The sequence below is a fragment of the Oncorhynchus clarkii genome, chromosome 4 (genome assembly GCF_045791955.1).
Source record: "Oncorhynchus clarkii lewisi isolate Uvic-CL-2024 chromosome 4, UVic_Ocla_1.0, whole genome shotgun sequence".
NCBI classification, from domain to species: domain Eukaryota; kingdom Metazoa; phylum Chordata; class Actinopteri; order Salmoniformes; family Salmonidae; genus Oncorhynchus; species Oncorhynchus clarkii.
Window position 1 is genome coordinate 23,761,589 of NC_092150.1, and position 19,938 is coordinate 23,781,526.

At 41.7% G+C, this 19,938-nt stretch overlaps 1 protein-coding gene across 2 annotated transcripts in view; it reads right to left on the reverse strand.

The window, feature by feature from the left end:
• LOC139406625 (FAS-associated factor 1-like) overlaps window positions 1–19,938 on the reverse strand; it is an 88,060-nt gene that overhangs the window by 43,114 nt on the left and 25,008 nt on the right. For both annotated transcript variants that reach the window (XM_071149430.1, XM_071149429.1), the window contains exon 8: window positions 7,773–7,856. In XM_071149430.1, the coding sequence (XP_071005531.1) occupies window positions 7,773–7,856 (84 nt within the window). The remainder of the gene's footprint in view (window positions 1–7,772; window positions 7,857–19,938) is intronic.

Sequence of the window (19,938 nt, forward strand, 5' to 3'; positions counted from 1 at the left end):
TAAGTGGAGCAGGCACGGTGCGTTATAATAAGGGGAATTTGGCTGCGCTGATTTACTTGATCCTCTCTCAAAATCAGTAGACGACGTGACACACATGACCAAAAGTAACAAATTGGAATACTGAATCGTTTTTCGTGTTCAAGTATCAAAAAGGTACAAACGTTTCAGTATACTGTGCAACACTAGCAGCCATCTTTTTACCTCAGTGTTGCTCACTAACCTGCCCTCCGAGAAAGGGATGATCACAGCCATAAATCAATACGGCATGTGTTAAAAGGCTTTCATTATTTCATTTTTAAGTATGACAGTCTAAAACAGAAGTGAGCGCATGTAAGGCCGATCTGAATCTGACCACAACGAAAAACCATCACTGACAATATCAAAGATCATGAATAAAAGCATTGTCAAACAATCGCTACTCAGCAATACTGTGTTTTAATCTGTTCATAATCAACATTAGCAAACCAAGTCATCACTCATCGACTGTAGTTCATTAATACTGTAAAAATGTATTGACCTACTCGTTCACCGCTTGAGAAACGCGTGGCAATAACTGGAGGTTTAAACAGAATGCTGTGATTGACACACTGACAGATAAAAGGGAGAGTCCCTGGCAGTCAACAGCAGGGGGTGGAAATCTTTGCTATTGTCAGGTGCTATAGCCAACAAAGACCAGCTGGGAATTGTTGAATCAGGAGCCAATTCCATGCAACATCAATTGAGTTTCAAAAGCAGAGTGACTGCTGGAGTTTTCCACATCTCTTTTAAAGTGATTCAGCCAGAAAAATAGCGTAACCACTCATCCTCGGTCACCACATGCTTTTCTGGCTTATAAAAACAACATTCCCAAATATCAGAGAGAGCCATCAGTCATTTGAGAATTTACTGTTAATTACTTCTGGCGCTAGAAATAAGGTTCTCTCTTGACCATTGTACTTCAAATCCCCACTCGCTAAACAGCTAAGCAAAAAACACAGTATTCCTTTGACAAATAAATCATGAGCAATATCCTGCCGTGGTCCATACCCATTTCCCTGCTGTGCAGCACAGGGCCAGGGGAAGAAGCAGAAAAGCCGTGTAGAAGAAGCAGCCGAAGTCATTCATCTTCTAGTCATGGCCTTCCTATGTGGCCTTGTGAGTTCCACGGCCCACACATACTGACATGGCAGATAGTGTTCGTCTTTCACAACTAATTAAAAGCTAAATGTACATTGCAGAAGAGGCCTAGGCTGAGACAACTAAAGAGCACTGGAACACCTAGGTAGAAAACTTACCATAATTACCTTACATTGTTCATATAACAAAAATCTACCCACACTAATTCTTTAGCGGGTTAAATATCCTTGTATAATCAAATAAAACGTTCTGTCACATGCTTCCTAAACTACAGGTGTAGACTTACACTGAAACGCTTACTTACGGGTCCTTTTCCAACAATAACGAGTTAAAGATTATTATTATATATTTTTTTTAATACAAACAGTGACACGAGAAATAAATATACAGTAAATAACTAATAACAATAACAAGTAAGAATAACAAGCTATTTACAGGGAGTACCAGTACTGAGTCGATGTGCAGGGGTACAAGGTAATGGAGGTGCCAGGGTAAGTACAATTTTATTTTATTAAATCACATGATTTGTAAACAAGTGTACACTAACAGTGACATGCTTACTTAGAGGCCTTTCCCAACAATGCAGAAAAAAAGTAATTAGAGAAATAGAAAAGTAATAACAGTATATACACATAACAAGTAATAAGTACACAATGCTTAACTATAACTTTGCTACATACATAGGGTACCAGTACCGAGTCGATGTGCAGGGATACGAGGTAATTGAGGGAAATATGCACATATAACTAGGAATAAAGTGACTAGGCAACAGGATAGATAAACAGTAGCAGCAGCATATGTGAGTTATTGCAAAAAGGTCAATGCAGATTGTCAGGTAGCCACCTGGCTAACTATTTCGCAGTCTTTTGGCTTGGGGGTAGAAGCTGTTCAGGGTCCTGTTGGTTCAGGGTCCTGCGGTAGCAGAGAGAACAGTCTATGGCCTGGTTGGCTGGAGTCTGAAAATGTGTGCCTGGCATGGAGGTTCTGGATGGCAGGGAGCTAGGCCCCAGTTGCCGTATCAGGCGGAGATGCAAGAAGCTGTTTTCGGTCATAGGAAATGGTGGAGACATTATGTAGCCATGTTGATTTTATTAATTAATAAAAAGGAATTGGATGGACATATTCTAGACTGTAAATTGAGTTAGGTTGACACACTTTGTTGGTTTGAAATAGCACATTTCCAAACAGTGGACCATAGAAAGCAAAGTGCTGTTAAAGAAAATGATTGACACAGGGGTTTGAGAGGCTGACCCATTGAGCAGGACAGCGACGACGGCTTTGAGATGTGAAGGAATGCCATGCTCTTTTTCTCTAGCCTCGACAATCGAGTGGCAATCAAACGTGAGAATTTAACAGCGGCCGAGTGGACCCCCTTGACAATAAGAGGCTTTCCTCTTCCGAGGCCCTAATATGTGTAGAAATAAAGTTGATCACTTCCCCAGTCAATGGGGGACCTTGAAGGGAGGGATGACATGTGTGCGCAAAAAAAGGAATAAAAGTTGAGCGCTCACCCAAGCCAAGCTTTGACCCTGTGCCTTCCACTGATGCTTTGGGACAAGTGCAGCTCCACAGCTCTGTGACGGAACGCCGCAAGGCATAGGGGAGAGGTTAACCCCCCCACACTGACCTTCTCTTCCATCCTTACACAATGAACAAGCTCCTCTTTTTTGGATTCTTTTAATTAACACTTGCATTGAAGCTTCTAAGCATTGGGGAGCGATGCAGGGAAATAATTCTCTCAGCCCCCCTCGCTGGCTCTCTTTCTTTCCCTCTCTCCCTCTTTCTCTTATTCTCTTTCTGTTTCTTTTTTTCAGGCAGTGTTTGGATTAGGTCTCTGGCTGTGAGTGAGATAATTACCACTGACAGCTGCACTGACGGCACCCAGAGACCCAATAGCACCTTGTTCAACAACTCTTTGATGAAGGGGGACAACAGAGCCTGAGAAAGAGAAAATAAAGACGGAGGAGAAGAGAAGAAAAGAATAAAGAAGCCCCACCCTAAACACCTGTTGGTCCCTTTTCAGGTTCCTCCTTGCTGCTGCAGATATGTCACTCCTGATTAGGATCAGGGGTCCTGCACCAAGTGTGTGAGGTTCACACAGGCAACTCTGATCACCGGCTTCTCCACAGAGAGTCACAGTGGGAAAGGAATGCCAGTCTGCTGCTGGATCAACAGCGGGGTGTTTTACCACCATGTAGCCCTGGCACAATTATCGTATAACCGACAATCGTGGACAATAACCGTGAACTCAAATAAATCGTCAAACTACTAAATAATTCCATTTTAGGAGAAGGTGCATTTCAAGCTCAAAACAAAAAATTGGCAACTGTGGCCATTTGCCACATTACTCCAAATTCCATAATTGTCACATGCCTACCACTATGCTCACAGACTAGGGGATCCAAGAAGTGGCCAAGATAATGAGGAACACTTTGGATGATTTTTTTATTTTTATGTATTAGAGCAATCAATGCAGGGGTGAAAGTAAATTAAATGTCTTCCCGGCACGGGACCTGTGTGTGTGCTCGCACATGCACCCCAAAAAATTTGGGCCTTATCATAGAAATACATATAGAATCACTATTAATTCCATAGGATCTGTGTGGGCCAGGTCGTAAAGATTTTACATTGAACTTTTACAACTTATTACCTTTTATTGTGGCAAACACAACCAGTCATGTTCTCTTCCAAATGTGAAATAATCACTTCAAAAGGGCTCTTTTACTAAGCTACCCGTGCACATTTCATCCTCTAAAACAGTGGTGAATAGAAGACATCTGTTACACAAAACACCAAAAAGTGTAATGACATTTGGCAAATGTCATTAGGCCAGAAAGTATGCGTATACTGCTGTCCGCGAGCGTGTTGTCGGCCACCCATCTCTGCCTTCGCAAAATGTGGAGCATAGGCTATACCACCTATTTTCAAGTCCATTCGCTCATTTTTCATGCCTCTGACATACACTAATGAGAAATAATTGTGTAATAGCCTACAGTTTTTGACATTTTGTTTGAATTATAGTGATAGTCGTACCGGTAAAACATGAGCCTAACCCCCCACTATCTATTTTGCTGGGACACAGTACCAGACCGCCTTACTTTTAGCCCTGACTCAAAGTAGCATTAGCAAATGTATTTGGTCATTAGAGGGCGATGGATAGAGACCGCCTACACAGTCTCTCCTCCAAAGAGCTCATGTCCCCCTCACAGAGTCCAGGCCCACTGAATGTCACCTAAAGACAGCAATCACAGGGGGCTCTCTCTCAGCTTATCACTGAGCCCTGTCGCTACGGCAACCAGCAGGCCCCAATAAGCCTGCACGGGCCTGTCAACTAGAGAATCCATTAAAAGCCGGGAGACTCGGCGACGGGCGCGGAGCCCTCTGAGAGTGGCTGCATTAATACATTAGCAAACACCATGAAACACTGGATAAATGTCAGCAATTATGGCAGCAGAGAAAACAAGAGAGTCTAATAAGGATGTCCCACTGTCTGTCAATCACTCCCAAAGGTGCAGGATCGCCCTGTCAATCAGAACGGCCAGAGCGCCTACCGCCTGGCTCGGCTTGATTTCTCAGAGATGTGAAGGAAGGAAATTGTAATAAGAAGGTCTCACAACAGACCAATCATCTTTCACACCAAGGGAGTCAACGGCCCTTTACCTCAAGGAACAACTGTTTCCTCATAAATGTGCCTTTATTGGTTTTTCATCCCAGCCAATCCCAAACATCTTTTGATTTGAGCATCAGCTTCATCATAATGTAAGGCACCATGGATATAGGCTTATACTGCCAAATGAGCATCACCCTCTCATTTCTGTGGCCAGGTTGCTTGCATTTCCCTTTACTCTCTGTGATTATATTTCACTTCCTTTCCATTTGAAATATCAAGTTACCTCACTGAATCACATTGCCAACCAAAACAAGAGGTTTCTTCCTGCTCGGATTTCATTTTTATGTAGGCTAACCTTTTGTGGCGCTACACACAATGAAGGCACAGTACCAGGGACGTGGAGTACAGAAAGAAATAACTAATTTCTCCAAAAGTAAGCTCCTACCCGGTTTGCTTTCATGTACAAAAAAAAGAAAAGCAACCCAACAATCTTAGAACATTTCAATTTGAGCGTAAAGCACAATTATAAAACAGAAGTAGGTCAAATAAGTCAATCAATTAGCTGCTAAATCTATAATTAGACAATTCAAAGCCTTATATTTTCAACATTCACAAGGATCTAAATGAAAGTGACTCTTGGCAATTGGTTGCCAAAAGGCTGTGTGGGTTGGAGTGGCTGGCAGAGGTGGCGCCCAGCGGAGCTTGTGAAATGATCTTTAACTCCAGAGAGCTGCTCCAGCAGTGTACAGTACATGACTATGCCATCACCAATATAACGGCTGTAATCTAACAAATATGTAGATGTCGTTTATCTGTGACTGAATTTTTTCCCTCCACATTCACTTGAACGTAGACACTCGCGCAATAATTTCTGATATTGCAACGGGTCTTGGGTCTTTAATTATAAAACTGCCGGGTGGTAATAAAACCTCTTGGTTTGAACAATATTGATCTACAAATTGAATAAATGTAAAATTATTACACGTTAAAAGGGAATTCTGCGCCCCCCCCCCCACACACACACACAAAACAATAAGTGAAAGCATACGCTGAGAATAATGAAAGCAGAGCTGAGGAGTAGTCATCGATTCTGACTCCTTGAAAATGTAATTTGAAGCCATGTTTATTGGTACAAATCCCCAGAGATGAGGCGGGGTTAATGAGATCTGCAATGAAACAGCCAGGCTGGCATGCAAGGGCTTTTCTGTGTAATGCTCAGAGAGACAGTTCAATAAGGGTCTGGAGAAGGCCATTATTGCAATCAAGGCTTTTAATATCTCTTCCCAGGAAACATGGGAGCAGAGAGCCACCTTAGGCATGTGCCTTGCCATAGCCTGGCTATGACATACACCCACTTTCTATTAATCCCCAAGCTACCTTAGCACTTTGGTCAAATCCAGGCTCATTGATAAGCAGCCTCACTCATATTCTGGGAAGTGACATTGTACACTTTACTGTAGTTTCTGATTGGACTTGATTTCTCAGCAAGAGTTATTAGTGCCGGTCGAATGAAAGAGATGGATAACAATTAAAATATACAGTGTACAAAACATGATCTTTCATTGAAATAGTCTAAACAGGTGAATCCAGGTAAAACTTGTGATCCCGTATTGATGTCACTTGTTAATTCCACTTCAAAATCAGTGTGGGTGAAGGGGAGGAGACAGGTTAAAGAAGGATTTTAAGCCTTGAGACATGGATTGTGTATGCGTGTCATTGGGTGAATAGGCAAGACAAAATATTTAAGTGCCTTTAAACAGGGGTATGGTAGTAGGTGCCAGACGGCGTTTCGTGCTCAACAGTGTCCCGCGTCTCAAGAATGGTCCACCACACACCTGTGGGAAGCATTGGAGTCAACATGGGCCAGCATCCCTGTGGAACGCTTTCGACACATTGTCGAGTCCATACCCCAACAAATTCAGGCTGTTCCGAGGTCAAAAAGGGGGTGCAACTCAATATTAGGTAGGTGTTCCTAATGTTTTCTACAACGTCATTTGAGAGGTTGCCTTTGGCCACTGCGTTTAGCTTTAAGACACACAAAGAGCAAACAATTTGGAACAAAAAGGAAGTAGAACCTTTTGTCTCAGCCTTACAGGAAAATACATGGTTGCAATGTAGGCCTATTTGCTTTCACAAGAGAGCAACCAAGCAGGTCCTAAAAGCTTCACTATAAACTAAAAAACGGTGCAGTTATTTTTCATTCAATATGTCAAATATAATTTGAGTGTAGATGGGAAAAGAGAGGGTTCCCATCTGAACCAAAAAGACACTTACAGAACAGGTTACTGAACTCTGTACTACTATATCTAAAACAGAAATGTTATTATATATTTGAATCATGCAAACCCAGTTTGGTGTAGTGAAGATGCCATAAAATACTGTAATAAGAACTTATACTTCAAAAAGCAAAGATTACATTTAAGGCACCAACAAAATGTGTGCACAACAGCACAGTTGCATATCCATCCATACAATTAGCATGGGAACATATAGGCCTAAGCTGTCAAATAAAAGCACGAGGGGGGGGGGGGGGGGGGTTGGGGTTCCTCAGGTCTTCGTGTGAGGACCGCTTCTGAGCACTTTGACTAAGTTCAGCTGAATGGCTGGGAACCATGACCCCGGGCAGGAGAGGTCAGTGACACTCAATGATGTGAGCTTTAATGTCTACAGACAGAAGGACATGGGGGACAGTCTTTGACAACTTCATTAGTTTCAACATCTGGGCAGATGGTTTCAGCATTGAAAACATTGAACAGTTTCTCTCAATTAGGATTCACTACATATTGTAAAATAATAGGCTTTTGCCTAGCCTTCATGGAAAAAACTAACAGGGCCTTGAACCTTTAAATCATGACAGCTCAGCAGATAAAGACCTACATGTCAAATGGGCCTGTTGGAAGACCATCTTTGACGAGATATATTGTGAAATGAAAACATGGGAACACATTTTCCTCATGCATTTCAAGACTGTCGGTGAACAACAGCTATAAAAGGCCAGAGACAAAATTGTTGTTCCCAAGAGACATGGTGTGTATTTCTTCCTTACTGAATCAGATGCCGAAGCAGGCCAGCCCTCCCATTGTTGGTGTCGCACTGGGATGTTTATCAGGTCTGAAACATTCCTCTTCACCTGAAAAAAATGACAATGGCAAATAATTATGAAAATCATTTCAGGTTTATCAAACGTGAAGCAAACAAATTTTAAACAGCAAATATCAGTAAGTAAGCTGTACCAGACTATAAAAACAGTAAATAGACAAAAATAGACAAAACATCAGTGTGTGCTGTCGGCATAGCTTTCACAGTTCCTTCCACACCTTCACAGGAGACCGAGAGATAGCCACACACTTTAGCATCACAGGGAATAACAAAGATGGCGGGAGGGCACAATGGACAGAGAAAGAGCCCCCATGTTATCTGCATTCTGCGGATGCCTCGCTTAATTCCCAGGAACAACAGAACCACGCTCTGAAATTAACAGTATTTCTCTTCTCCCATTCATGCGCGGTGTATTTGCACTTAATAACATTCCATGCTTTTAAACAGTTAGCAGCGTCCCCGAGCGACACGCTCAACCGTCCCTGGCCTGTTGGTTTAAAGCCCAACGCCAGCCTGATGTGCAGTGGCCAAGGGTGATCAAAGCAGGCGTCGTCTGAGCGTGTTGGTCGCTGGATTCTAGCGCATTACGCCTGCAGAATGCACTACCCTGCGGGGGCAGATACTGATGTTGAGCAAACTGGCCATTGTGGTGGAAAGCTCCCTCCACACACAGCCAAATCCTCCCTCTAACACTCAGAGGGAGATGTATCTTTGGTGAGACGGAAGGCTCGTGCCCATAGACGTGGAAACTCCAAGAATGTTACAAAAACAGAGGATGCCAAGCAAAGCATGCAGCGCTCACACTAGTCTATGGGGAGTGTGTGAACTCTCAAGTTCAAAATGAGCCTCGATTACATTTTCAGACCAATCTGCTAATATCAAGTTGATCTAAAGCAAATTGCTAGTTAATAAGGTATAAGACAGAGCCCCAACATCTACTACCATTTCAGAAATGATTGCGGAGCAAACATCCCTCAGTAGAGTGCTTTTCCATATTTATTTTTCTTAATTTTTTCAACTGCAGACAAGTGTTTTTGTTGGGGTTGTCAACTGATAAGAACCATCCTGAACCTGCATTGGTAAAAGTTTATACATAAGAACTGACATGGGATCATGATATTCAAAACTCATTCTCTCTTCTCTGAAGCAGGACGCAAGTCGAAAACACATGCAGTGGGGTCAGGCTAGGTGGCCAGTGTTATTATAGAGTGTAATATCCATGTTTGACCAGAGGGCTACAGGGATTTCTCCTCCGAGTGCTGACCGTCAGGCAGGCGTAAACACTAGCGCCCAGCCTGTAATGAAGCGTCTTCAGTCAGAGCTTAAAGCAGCCTTAGAGAAACAACAAACTAATGCCCATACAGAGGTCCTGATGACTGCAAGCAGGCCATGGCACCTTAACCAGACCTACTCTATCAGGCCAGCCCAATCTCATACTCCTATACACTCAGTGTACAAAACATTAAGAACACATGCTCTTTCCATGACAGACTGACCAAGTGATGTTAGATCCACTTCATCATCAGTATAGATGAAGGCGAGGAGAACGGTTAAAGAAGGATTTTTAAGCCTTGAGACAATGGATTGTGTATGCGTGCCATTCAGTGGGTGAATGGGCAAGACAAGATGTGTCTTTGAACGGGGTATGGTAATAGGTGCCAGGCGCACCGGTTTGTACCAAGAACTCAAAGCCGCTGGGTTTTTCAACACGCAACCGTTTCTTGTGTGTATCAAGAATGGTCCACACCTCAAAGACCAACTTGACACAACTGTGGGAAGCGCTGGCCAAACCATGTCACCACCATTGACTCCCTCAGACATTTCTGAGGGGTTGTCCAAACAAAACTCGCTTCTCTCTACTTCCACTCACACTGCAGCCACAATTTAATGAGTAGCCAAATGTATCCATAGCTAAGGCATCAAATTAACGTTTGGGTCCACCAGCCACTGTCGCAGGTAGATTTTTAAAAAAGAAAATGGAAACAAATCTACCAGCCATGCAGATTTTTTACCAGCCAAAATATTATTGGCCCGCTATTTTTTTTTTTTTGTGACCGGAGTCGTTTAACCAAATATCACAGATGAGATAAAACTTTTTTTAAATCCACTGCCTCTAACTTCTTATGGCTGGGGGGCAGTATTGAGTAGCTTGGATGAATAAGGTGCCCAGAGTAAACTGCCAGCTACTCAGGCCCAGAAGCGAAGATATGCATATTATTAGTCGATTTGGATAGAAAACACTATGAAGTTTCTAAAACTGTTTGAATGATGTCTGAGTATAACAGAACTCATATGGCAGACAAAAAACGGAGAAAAAATCCAACAGGAAGTGGGAAATCTGAGGTTTCCAAGTCTTTGCCTATCCAATATAGAGTGTAACATTGTCCGATTGCAATTCCTAAGGCTTCCACTAGATGTCAACAGAACCTTGTTTCAGGCTTCTACTGTGAAGGGGGAGCGAATAAGAGCTGTTTGAGTCAGGTGTCTGGCAGAATGCCATGAACTCTGTTCCTTTCTAAAGGAAAATAAATTGTCCGGTTGGAATATTATTGAAGATTTATGATAAAACATCCTAAAGATTGAATGTATACATCGTTTGACATGTTTCTACAAACTGTAATGGAACTGTCGTCTGAACTAATTGGCTGCGACCTTGTGAATTTGGATTTGTGAACTAAACGCGCAAACAAAAAGGAGGTATTTGGACATAAATGGACTTTATCGAACAAAACAAACATTTATTGTGGAACTGGGATTCCTAGGAGTGCATTCAGATGAAGATCAAAGGTAAGTGAATATTTATAATGCTATTTCTGATTTCTGTTGACTCCACAACATGGCGGGTATCTGCATGGCTTGTTTTGGTCTCTGAGCGCTGTACTCAGATTATTGCATGGTGTGCTTTTTCCATAAAGCTTTTTTGAAATCTGACACAGCGGTTGCATTAAGGAGAAGTATATATTTAATTCCATGTATAACGCTTGTATTTTCATCAACATTTATTATGAGTATTTCTGTAAATTGATGTGGCGCTCTGCGAAAATCACCAGATGTTTTGGAAGCAAAACATTGCTGAACATAACGCGCCAATGTAAACTGAGGTTTTTGGATATAAATATGAACTTTATCGAACAAAACATACATGTATTGTGTAACATGAAGTCCTATGAGTGTCATCTGATGAAGATCATCAAAGGTTAGTGATTCATTTTCTCTCTATTTCTGCTTTTTGTGACTCCTCTCTTTGGCTGGAAAATGGCTTTGTTTTTCTGTGACTAGGCGCTGACCTAACATAATCGCATGGTATGCTTTCGTCGTAGAGCCTTTTTGAAAATCAGACACTGTGGTGGGATTAACAACAAGTGTATCTTTAAAATGGTGTATAATACTTGTATGTTTGAGGAATTTTAATTATGAGATTTCTGTTGTTTGAATTCGGCGCCCTGCACTTTCAATGGCTGTTGTCCAATCGATCCCGTTAACGGGACTTCAGCCGTAAGAAGGGCGGGGGGTTACCGTGGTTGCGCCACTTGAGTAGTGATGGGCATTCCGGCTCTTTCAGTGAGCCGGCTCAACTCACCAAAAAGAGACAGCTCTTTTGGCTCCCAAACAGCTCTTTAAAAAAATATATGTTTTGTATATTTTCATGTCAAACAGTTTGCCTGATTGGTATTAAAACAATTCTAATTCAATTATCAATTTAAAAATGTATTGGTTTATGAAAAAGGTTACAAAACATTTGCATTTAAAGTATAATTTTTTAATGTATATAAACAAAGTGCTTATAAATGTAACCATTCAAAACTAATACAATCTGAACAGCATAATAGAATATTGCACCATATCAAAGAAAAATCATTTGCAAAACTGCAGCATCCCACTTAAAACATTAAACTGGTCCCGCTTCTCTCTTCTTTATTGCCATGTTATAACCAGCAGCATACAGCAATGCGGGCCATATTTTGCTTTTATAAGAAATTTGCATTCAGAAATGCAAGCTGCCTCACTTGAGGGGCTGATGCGGTTTCTTCTCAGTAATTATTTGTCCTTTTTTCGAGAAGACCCTCTCAGAGGGAACGGATGTGGCCACTATGCAGTCTCCCTGTCAGGACTTTAGTAAGCCGCGGGTAGACCGAGGCCTTGTTCTTCCACCAGCTCAGAGGATCTGCAGATCCTATTTGGAGGCGCCAAATAGGATCGGACATCCATTATGGCATCTGCTGAGGGATTCCTTCATGCTGCAACCCCAGTTGCTCTCTCGTCAAACAGCAGACGTTTGTGGCACTACTGCTGGTGCTTTTGCTCCATCTGATCCCTCTTCTTCCTGTTGCCCGGGTGCCTGAGCCAGCTGGGACTGTCCCTCCCTGCTGCTGAGGTTATTCTTTGAAGAGCCTCAATCGCTCTGGCATCACTGCAGGCTAACTTCTTAAACCTGGGGTCAAGTGCAACAGTTTCTGATAGCACATGATTATATTCCCTTCTGTGGAACTTTCTGTCCATTGATGAACATAGGGTGTCCATCAACTCGGTCACGTCCTGTGGTTACATTTGCTTCTCTCCGGCGACTGGCTGTGATTCGTTGCAGACCCTTACACAGGAGTATCATTTTTGAGGCTGTCATATTGCTGAAAAAAGAGAACAGTAACTTATAAGTTCAGGTTCATGTTTTGTCTTCTAATACTACATTCTCGTCTACTGCTCATATACATATGTAGTAATAGCTGCTTACTGTAGCTCTCTCCACTGATTTCCACAGTGACCTGCTCAAAGGGTTCCAGGACTCCGCACACCTCCTCCCATTCCTCCTGGGTCAGAGCATCAACAGGTGCATTGACAATGGCCAGGGTAGAGATCCTTTGACTCAAGAAACCGCTTCAAAATATAAAATGCTGAATTTCATCTTGTTGTGCAGTCTTGTTTAGGCCTTAGCTCAGGCATCCCCATCTGGCGTTGTGTAGACTTTAGTTTTTCAGCACCTACTGTGCTCCTGTGGAAGTATTCCACAGCTGTTTTCACTTTGTCCACAGTGGGCTTCATCACCTTCAGAGCATCTTACAAATCAGGTTGATTGTGTGGGCAAGGCATGCCATTATCTGGCCACTCTCAACAGTTCCTCTGCCAAGTTCTCTGAGGTGTGTCTGTCGCTGAACTCAAAGCAGTCCAGAAGACAGCTAGACATTGAAAAATCTTCAATGAAGTGACATGTAACTGACATTTAAGAAGTGGTTACCCTTGATGTCCAGCAGTCAGCGGTAAGGCAAACTGCAGTAGCTTTTTGGACTCTTTCCCACACTGAAGCCTGTGTGCTCTCGAAAAGTTGTGGAATAAGTGATTTTGAAAGGGTTTTCCTGCTTGGAATTGTGTACATTGGATTTAGACTATAGCTATAATTCCTAAAACTTCTGTCCTCCACGATCGAAAATGGCTGGAAATCGGTGGCAATCATTTTAGCCAATGCAATATCAATTTGGCCTTGTCTTGCTACAGACAGACTTTGGCATAAACTGGTCCATAGAAAACTGGGTTACTGTGGGTCGCGGAGTACACATACTTGACTGAGTGGATACATCTCCACGTGTGCAGGTGCTGGCTCCACCACCATCACTAGCAGGCCCGCTAGTTGGTCGAAGCTCCGCTACAGCTAGCTTCACAGTTGGGTGCACAGTTCGCATATGCCGGTGTAGCTTGTGCGTAGAACCAGCTTTATATGAGATTTTGTTTTGGCAAATTCTACTGTGCTCTAACATTGTCGACATCATTAAAATGCATCCAAATGCCACTGTGCTTCAGACTATTTCCAGCTGTTTTCACAGCTGTCCTTCCTCTCTCTCTCCTCGGCTGCTAAGCGTGTGGCTGTTACTCTGAGCAGACAGTCAGAACAAATGTGTGCGTGCACTTGAGCAGTTAGGCCAATATATATATATATATATATATTTTTTTTTTTCGCACTTTGAATTAATTAATTCAATTCATTTAAATTATTTTAAATTATTCCTACATATATTTTTTTTAACAAATATTTTTATAAATAGATTTGGCTCTTCTGATATGTGAGCCGGCTCCCAACGTTCACAACCCATCACTACACTCGAGTCATATTGGTGCCTGTGAGATTGAGTCTGACTAGAAGCGTTGTCTTCTCTTTCATAGCAGTTGAAACTCAAACATAGAAAAACAAGCAACCTTGAGAACAAAACAATGTAAATAGCCAATAAAAACAATTCTCACTTCAGCAGACGTTTGTTTCAAGTAAATTAGACAAACTGTTATGCCTGTGCGCAGCGCAATAGGCTACAAAGGATTCGTAGTTCTTTTGACTTGTGCTATTCATTTACCCGCTATGAAACAAAACAGCACAAGTACTTTGAAAACAGCTACTGAAACATTTTATTATAAATGTATTCGCACTGTGGAGCCCTGACCACCCGCCAAAGTGGCTGGTAATAGACATTTTACCAGCCAATAACAAAATCAACTCGCAGGTGGCAGGTGTTAATTTAGGCCTGTCAATAGACCTGTGTTTTTATTATTATGAGCAGGCCATCGTATTTTAATATCAATGAGTATTTCACATTCTCTGGTCATAGGAACAACATGAATTTGTGCCTAAGGCAGATGTGGTGCGACTCGAGTTTCACCATCAAGAGGAAGACTGTATCCCTTCTCTCCGGTCAGTCTCACCAAAGGAAGGAGAGAGCATGGACCGTGAGAAGCGGATCCTCTGCTGCGATCTCTCTCCCTCCGCTGAGACTAATGCCGTGTTGCAAACAACTGTGGACTTGGAAATCTGACATTAGTGCATTCCAGACAATTGGGAACTGGGAAAAAAAACAAGATGGGAAAAATTGTTTTGGAAGGTCATCCAACTTCGACTTGAAGTTCATTGATGTCATGATTTATCCGTTTTTTCCAAGATCCCTGTTGCCTCGAAAGCACAATGACAATCGGATGCAGGTGCCATTAATCCAGTAAAATAAAAAGTCAAATTAGCAAATTATTTCAATTTATGCTAAGGTGTGCCTCGCAAGTGCTATAGCACCTTCTCTTTTGTTGTCAAAGCGCAAATTTTGAAATATATTATGGTCTGCGAAGAACAATACTGGCAGGCCAGGCATATAGCCAATATGCTGTGCTAATGTATTAAGCCTACTGGTCAAACCTCATGCGTGCAGAACTGTTTTCATTGGGTTAATGTTACATTTTTTAAGACACTTTAAAAAATATTTTTCTGGGCAGTAGATTGACATGCTTTTTGACTGTGAAAGTGATATGGACTCAGAAAAGGTTGGTGACCACTGCTCTAAACTATGACATCTTAACTAAATAGAAGAATTGAGATTTAGAAAAATTGTTATGTTACGAACTATATCCTCTATAAAACAAAACACTTGTTCAATTTACCTTCTTAGGTACAACTTAGAAGTATCAATCTATGGCAGTGAACACTTTTTCCACATTGTTACGTTACAGCCTTATTCTAAAATGTATTAAATAAAACATTCTCAGCAATCTACACACAATACCCCATAATGACAAAGCGAAAAGGTTTGACATTTCTACAAATGTATAAAAAAATATATATATATATATTTTAAAGTATTCAGACTTTTTGCTGTGAGATTTTAAATTGAGCTCTGCTGCATCCTGTTTCCATTGATCATCCTTGAGATGTTTCTACAACTTGGACGCCACCTGTGGTAAAAGGTCCACCTATATAAGGTCCCACAGTTGACAGTGCATGTCAGAGTAAAAACAAAGCCATGAGGTTGAAGGAATTGTCCGTAGATCTCCAAAACAGGATTGTGTCGAGGCACAGATCTGGGGAAGGGTACCAAAACATTTCTGCAGCATTGAAGGTCCTCAAGAACACAGTGGCCTCCATCATTCTTAAATGGAAGAAGTTTGGAACCACCAAGACTCATCCTAGAGCTGGCCGCCCAGCCAAACTGCGCAATCCTGGAAGGGCCTTGGGCAGGGAGGTGATCAAGAATCCGATGGTCACTCTGACAGAGCTCCAAAGTTCCTCTGTGGAAATGGGAGAACCTTCCAGAAGGACAGCCATCTCTGCAGCACTCCACCAATCAGGCCTTTATGGTAGAGTGGCCAGACAGATGCCCCTCAGTAAAAGGCACTTGATAGCCCGCTTGGAGTTTGCCAAAAGACACCTCAAGGACTCTCAGACCATGACAAATAAGAATCTCTGGTCTGATGAAACCATGATTCAACTCCTTGGCCTGAATTCCAAGCATCACGTCTGGAGGAAACCAGGCACCATCCCTACGGTGAAGCATGGTGGTGGCAGAATCATGCCGTGGGGTGTTTTTCAGCGGCAGGGACTGGGAGACTAGTTAGGATCGAGGGAAAGATGAACGGGGCAAAGTACAGAGAGATCCTTCATGAAAACCTGCTCCAAAGCGCTCAGGACCTCGGGATGGGGTGAAAGTTCACCTTCCAACAGGACAACAACCCTAAGCACACAGCCATGACAACGCAGGAGTGGCTTTGGGACAAGTCTCTGAATGTCCTTGAGTGGCCCAGCCAGAGCCCGGACTTGAACATAATCAAACATCTCTGCAGAGACATGAAAATAGTTGTGCAGCAATGCTCCCGATCCAACCCGAGAGCTTGAGAGGATCTGCTGAGAAGTATGGGAGAAACTCCTCAAATTCAGGTGTGCCAAGCTTGTAGCGTCATACCCAAGAAGACTCGAGGTTGTAATTGCTGCCAAAGGTGCTTCAACAAAGTACTGAGTAAAGGGTCTGAATACTTATGTAAATCTGATATTTTTGTTTTTGATAAATTAGCAACAATATCTAAAAAACAGTTTTTGCTTTGTCATTATGGGGTATTGTGTGTAGATTGAGGGAATATTTTTAAAATTCATTTTAGAATAAGGCTGTAACGTAACAAAATGTGGAAAAAGTCAAGGGGTCTCAATACTTTCCGAAGGCACTGTATTTCAAGTCAACTGCAAAAGTAATTAGCTGATAACTGAAAACATTCATGCACAAAAATGCTCACTGCACTGGTTTTAGTCACATATTCTAATTGAGCTTGCCAGCCTGCTAGCTAACAATCTTAACACATGAATGCAAGCACATGGCCTAAAAGATAATTGGCGCAGATTAGTCTAGCTTTTTGCAGATTGCATGTTTCAGAAAACAAACTAAATAAGCCCACTAACATAATAGTCCCAGACAGTAACAGTGTTATTTTTGTATCAAGGATGAGTCTGTGTTTACATTGGCGCCAGTCCAGCGGTCGCATATAAGTAGCACAGATTGATTGCTTACTAGCTAGGCTAACTACTTTGCTGGCTAGAAAAAGCCTAACTACAGTAGATTGCTGGCTAGCTAGCCAGCTAACTGTAACCCAGCGAGCATGTGATGAGGACAGGCCTGCTTACTTTGTGAAGTGTACTATTGATTATTTACTTATTCAAATACACTGTCGCTGGCAAGCTAATCAGTCAAACCACCATGCCCACGCATTCTCATGTTGTGACTTATGGGCTGAATGATGTTCAATGGGCTGCTCGTAGAGCGCCCTCTTCAGGCAGCCATTGAAAGATTCAAAATGACCGCAAATGAGTAGACATTTCTTCATTCTATGTATAGAATATTGGTGCTTTATCTGTGGAATAAAGACTGACAAATATTTCTGTAAAAGGCTAATATCGGCCGATAATGTCGGTCAATATATATCGGTCGGGCTCTACTATTGATATCTGGCTAAATAGAACCAACATTAAAATAAGAACCAATTCAATTCAATTTTTTTATATCAATATCAAATCATTTCTGGGTAACATACATACCTTACTGTAACAGTTGTCCATTTAAAAAATGACAGTTTTTTGCTAAGACATTTAAGCCACAATTTTGGTAAGACTGTCTCGGAGTGGTCTGAGTGGGGAGTGGAAAACTGAAAACTGTTTTTGGCAGAAAGGTTTGTAACGCTTTGTTATTGGTTAATTAACCAATTTACTGCCTAAACCGAAACACCCAGCCATGCAAACCTGCTGATTAGAAGGACCTGTGTAGATTAGTTGCTAGTTGAAAATACAATCAGGAAATAACCCAGATAAAAAAATAAAACAGTTTTAGTGTTGGTTTCATCAGCTGTTGTACAATAGAATACAAAACAATTGACTCCACTGGGCCTTTCACAATTCCCCATGTGACCTCTATATACACTAGTCTTTTGCTGGGCATTCCAATTAGAGATCATTAACAAACCCCCCCACCCAACTCAGTAAAAAAAAGTTGTACTTTCACCAAAGCATTCTACTATTACTACTGCTGACCAACACTGAATAACAATCAAGTTTTCAAATCAAGTCCATCCCGTTACTAGTTGGGCCAGTGATATTAACACACTGATAACAGTGCTGTCTAATGCTGCCCCCTGTCTTTCAGAGAATTGTATTCACTTTCAAGAGCAGTTTGATTCGGGTCTGATTTGACCAGATTATTAGCACACAAGGTTTGCGGCACGTTAACTGGAGAGGACGAGCTCGTGGGAATGGCTGGAGTGGGATGGTGTCCAACACATTCATTCGGGTGGCAATGTAGCCTGTTTTATGTCCCCCCCACCTGAACAATGGAAATAAAAATCATTGTAAACCCAGTTCAGCAGGTCAAACCAGATAAGAGTTTTGTCTCCGGTAGCTTACTTTTATTCTGGTAAAATAAAAATGTTCAACTGTGCATATATAACAAAAACCTAGCAAATTGCATAGGTTGTCACTCAACTAATAAAGCCTAATATCGCGCAAGCCATTTCACCATTTGAATGCTGAATGTGCTACGCAGATGTGCAAGATCAGGCACAGGCCGCCTACCTCGCGTTGCTCAGCTCGCAAAGCTGGGCACAGTGCACAGTTTGACCAAGCTACATGTTCTCGTGTTGTTCGGCATGCAAAATGACTTGTAGATCAATGACTGTCACAGTTACATGCTAAATTCGACTCAAGTAGAGGATGCATCAGTTGTAAAAAATTACAATAAAAAAAAAAGGTATTTTCAGAAGGCAGAAAGTAGTATGAGCTGAAGATTTAAGTGAATCAGCGATTCTTAACATTTGAATTAATTTTATGACTGATGCTACATTTGGAAATGTTAAACATCTGGGGACCGATGGGGTTGTATCTTAAACATTTGAATCGGGGACCGATGCATATCGGTTAATTGTTACAGATTATACTTCATAATATAACAGACAAGTTGTACTATTTCTTAAAAGCTGCAATATTTAACTTTTTGGTTGACGACCAAAGTCACTTAGAAAAGTGAGTTATAGATCTGTCACTCGCATTGAAAGCAAGTCTAAGAAGCGGTAGATCTATTCTGTGTGCGCCATTTCTATGCTTCCCGTTCTTTAGTTTGTTTTTGCCTCTTGTACTTTCAGTTTTGGACACCAGTGTCAAACAGCTGAAAATACAGTATTTTTGGTTATTGACAAGATATTTCACAGCAGTATTAAAATGGTACAATGATTCTCTACATAAACATTTCTTGTTTTGTCACAAACAGAAATTAGGCAAACTATTAGAATTCTAGCAACCAGGGAATGGCTGAGCGACTTCTGCATATTGCACCTTCAACATATAGCCTAATAGCCTAAACTCCTTTATGTATGAGTAATAACCAGAGAGCTGTTCCTATAAAAAGTTAATAGCAGTAAAAGACCGGCAGACAATGCAAAAAAATTGTTTCATGTCACAAATGCTTTGCGGCTGTGTCATTTTACATAGCCTACTTTGTCAGGACAGAATGAAAATGAATTATCCACTGTAATTACACATATCTTAAAAATAAAGTGTTAATAACATAACAAAGAATGTCCCTTCCCTGCTGTTAAGGCTGAGACCAGCATGTCCTCGATATCACAGTGCTTGGGGCGATATACACAGAAACATTAATGATCTAATCATTCTTAATGCCAAGTACTAGTAATCCTTGGCTGGAGCAAAATCAAAGAGAAGAAAAGGTTGCCGTTAAACAGTCACAAGCTCTCCAGCACCAGATGCCTTTCTTTCAGTCTCTCCCTCTCCATCTCTCCCTCTTTCTTTTTTGTCCTCCGTTCATCTCTCCAGCTGCAAAGTAGAAACG